At 38.2% G+C, this 2900-nt stretch overlaps 1 protein-coding gene across 1 annotated transcript; it reads left to right on the top strand.

Annotated features, from left to right (window-relative positions):
* Positions 1–366: 366 nt before the first annotated feature.
* On the top strand, positions 367–2174 carry LOC149236116 (uncharacterized). Its single transcript, XM_089372320.1, has 2 exons — positions 367–554; positions 643–2174. Exon 2 carries the CDS (start codon positions 664–666, stop codon positions 1726–1728), a length of 1065 nt encoding a protein of 354 aa, XP_089228446.1. The 5' UTR covers positions 367–554; positions 643–663; the 3' UTR covers positions 1729–2174.
* The last annotated feature ends 726 nt before the right edge of the window (positions 2175–2900 follow it).

The raw sequence follows: 2900 nt of genomic DNA, 5'->3' as shown, positions 1-2900 counted from the left end.
ACATATAAGAAGAGAGAAACCAATAATATTATTTTTATACTATAAAATTAGAAAAATATGTATGGAAACTCATTATTAAATTATCTTATAATTTCTAAAATTTTATAACAATATATAAAAATTAAATTTCCAAAAAAATTCAAATGCATTTGGGGAATCCTACAATGTTGCCATTATCATAACATCAAATCCATGTAACACTTTCCAAACAACACCCAACCTGGTTAGTTTTCCTTTTTTTCAATTGAGATTGGCCTAAAACATTGCCCGATGGAAACATCCATCTCCTTTTTACATGTCACCACAAAGGATTCCTGAATCCTTATAAAACCCTAAACCTCATCTCACCGCCGAAATGAAATGAAACGAAACTCAAATGAAACATAGGATCCTATGTCACCTAGCATCCCTCATTCCTCATAAAAGCCTAAACCCTCATTTCACCACTCCAATGAAACCCTAAATCCTCGCAGCACCGTGCTCACTTCTGGTCTTCGAAAACATTTTGCCATCCGAACCATCATCCAGGCATCCAGTCTTGCGGGCTCCTCCAGGTAGTTATTTCTCTGTTTGTGCTTTTAATTTCTGCAAGGGTACGCTTAATTCCGAGTTTTCACTGTTGCAAAGATAATGTCTATTCAGCGAATATGGAAACGTTTGATAATGGACGAAGTCGCACTAGTATCCACTTGTATATCGATCCCAATTTCGCTGTTTCGACCTCTTGCAATTAATGCAAATCCCCACATAAAAGTCGCCAAATTCTGCACGGAAACAGCAATCCCATCCCCAACTCCACCAGATGGGGGCGTTGTTACAGATTTTTTCATCAACAAATGCGGTATGGCAGAGAAAGATGTTTCAAAAGTCCATAAACTTCACAAGAGCTTGCTAGATAAACCAAGCCAGGATTTGGAAAAAGGTTTGGAGTTGTTAAGTGAATGTGGTTTGACCACCCCTGCTCAAATTCGAAAGGTGGTTCTTTGCAATCCTCGGATTTTCTTATATAGATCCAAAAAAGACTTAAAATCTAGGCTCAGCTATCTAAGGTCTATCATCAACAAAGAGGATATGGGCAAGCTTCTTTATACCGATTCAAGAATTCTTAGTCTGAGTGAGGATAAGCTTAAATCTAGGTTTTCGCTCTTGCAAAGATTGGGTGTCGAGGGCGACGCATTATCGAAGTTGGTGGCAAGGCAGCCCCGTTTGGTTATGTATACAGAGGAAAAAGTTATGGAGTCATTTAAAGTGGCTGAGGGTCTGGGGCTTGAGAGGGGATCACAGAAATTTGGTGCCGCTTTGCGTGGGATACTAGGAATGGGAAAAGAAAAGATAGATCGAAAACTGCAGTTTTTGAGCAGTCTAGGTTTCTCTGAAAAACAAATTTACGAGTTCTCAAATCGGACGCCGTGGATTTTGGGACTTTCAGAGGAAAAACTGAAACGGAATGTAGATTTTCTAGTCAAATCAGTGGGGCTTCCATTGGATGATATTGTTAAATGTTCCGTTTTGTTGTCATTGAACTTGGAGACGAGGATAATTCCTCGGTATAGAGTAATGGAGGCCTTGAAGTCCATGCAACTGTTAAAAAAAGAGAGGATTTCCCCACATATTGTTAAATACACAGACAAAAAGTTCTTGGAAAAGTATGTTAATGGGAATCCCGAATTCTCCTCCGTCCTGCGGGATATTTACTATGGAGAGAAAGCTGTGAAAGCTAATCATTGACAAGGAGACTTGCAGCGAGTGTGTTTCAGTCTAAAGGATTCAGCGAAAGTTGTGAGCAGTGTCAATAATATTGAGATTTCATTCACTGCCTTTATTTTTAAAGTCTTTTGTGCATGCAAGCAGAGAATGTAACAGTTTATGGATTCCTTGGCATAAAAGAAGGGTGCTTGTAACAGGGGCCAGATAACAGTTCTGAGAAGCAGATTTAGCGATTCAACAGCATTGCTTTTAACCGAAGGTGCTTGACTTACCCTTCTTCGTTCCTCCTTTGTTTTTTAATGCATAATTAAACTCGTTTTATCATCCTGAGAAAGAAAAATATCCAATATTGATTTGTAATTAACAGATATGACTATGTTGCAAACTTGTACTTTACAGAGTTCAGGGTGTCTCTGAGGACAAACTTGTATAGCAAAATCATAAACATAATTATCCTGTTATTTGAATGGATGTTATTAATGGTCTTTAATGAGTAGTTTAACTTTTATATAGTGGGGGATTTTCCTTTCCAATATATGCATTTTCGATGAAAAACAATATTTTTTTATTTAACCTGGCAATCTGTCATTTTCTATGCATTTTCTTTTAGTATTATATGAAGTCCTTAACAATTGAATTCGAACCCTATTCAAATGACATAATCATTTTAGGATTCTGTGTCCTTGGGGCCTTGCAAGCTTGTTACTTTGTGCCTTGCACGTATTTGTTGGGAATCATGATTGTCGTTAGACCAAAACCTGCAAGTGTTAGTCAACGATCGTATCCCCAGAGATAAGGATCCACGAGAGGCGTTTAGTCCATGTCACGAAACAGACAGGGAGCGTTGGTTTATCCAATGCCCAACAATCTCCCCCCAACGTGAGTCGGGTGCGTATCGAACTCGTGACCTGCGCATATCAATTCTTGGGAATCACGATTGCCGTTAGACCAAAACCTGCAAGTGTTAGTCAACGATCGCATCGCCAGAGATAAGGATCCACGAGAGGCGATTAGTCCATGTCACGAAACACATGGGGAGCGTTGGTTTATCCAATGCCTAACAATATTTAGAGATGGATGACCTATTTTTATGTTTTAATAGAATTAGAGATGAATGAACTATTTTATTTTTGATAGAATTTTAAATATTAGTTGAGCAAATTTAACGTTATCTATACGTTTGTCATACTTTT

This window comes from Pinus tabuliformis, chromosome 8, assembly GCF_031772625.1.
Source record: "Pinus tabuliformis cultivar Carrire ecotype Pingquan chromosome 8, CPIR1, whole genome shotgun sequence".
Classification (NCBI taxonomy): domain Eukaryota; kingdom Viridiplantae; phylum Streptophyta; class Pinopsida; order Pinales; family Pinaceae; genus Pinus; species Pinus tabuliformis.
This window is presented reverse-complemented; position numbering and strand designations above follow the sequence as displayed.

Coding starts and splice junctions, on each gene's coding strand:
- LOC149236116 (XM_089372320.1), top strand. CDS start 664: ATGGACGAAGTCGCACTAGTATCCACTTGTATATCGATCCCAATTTCG.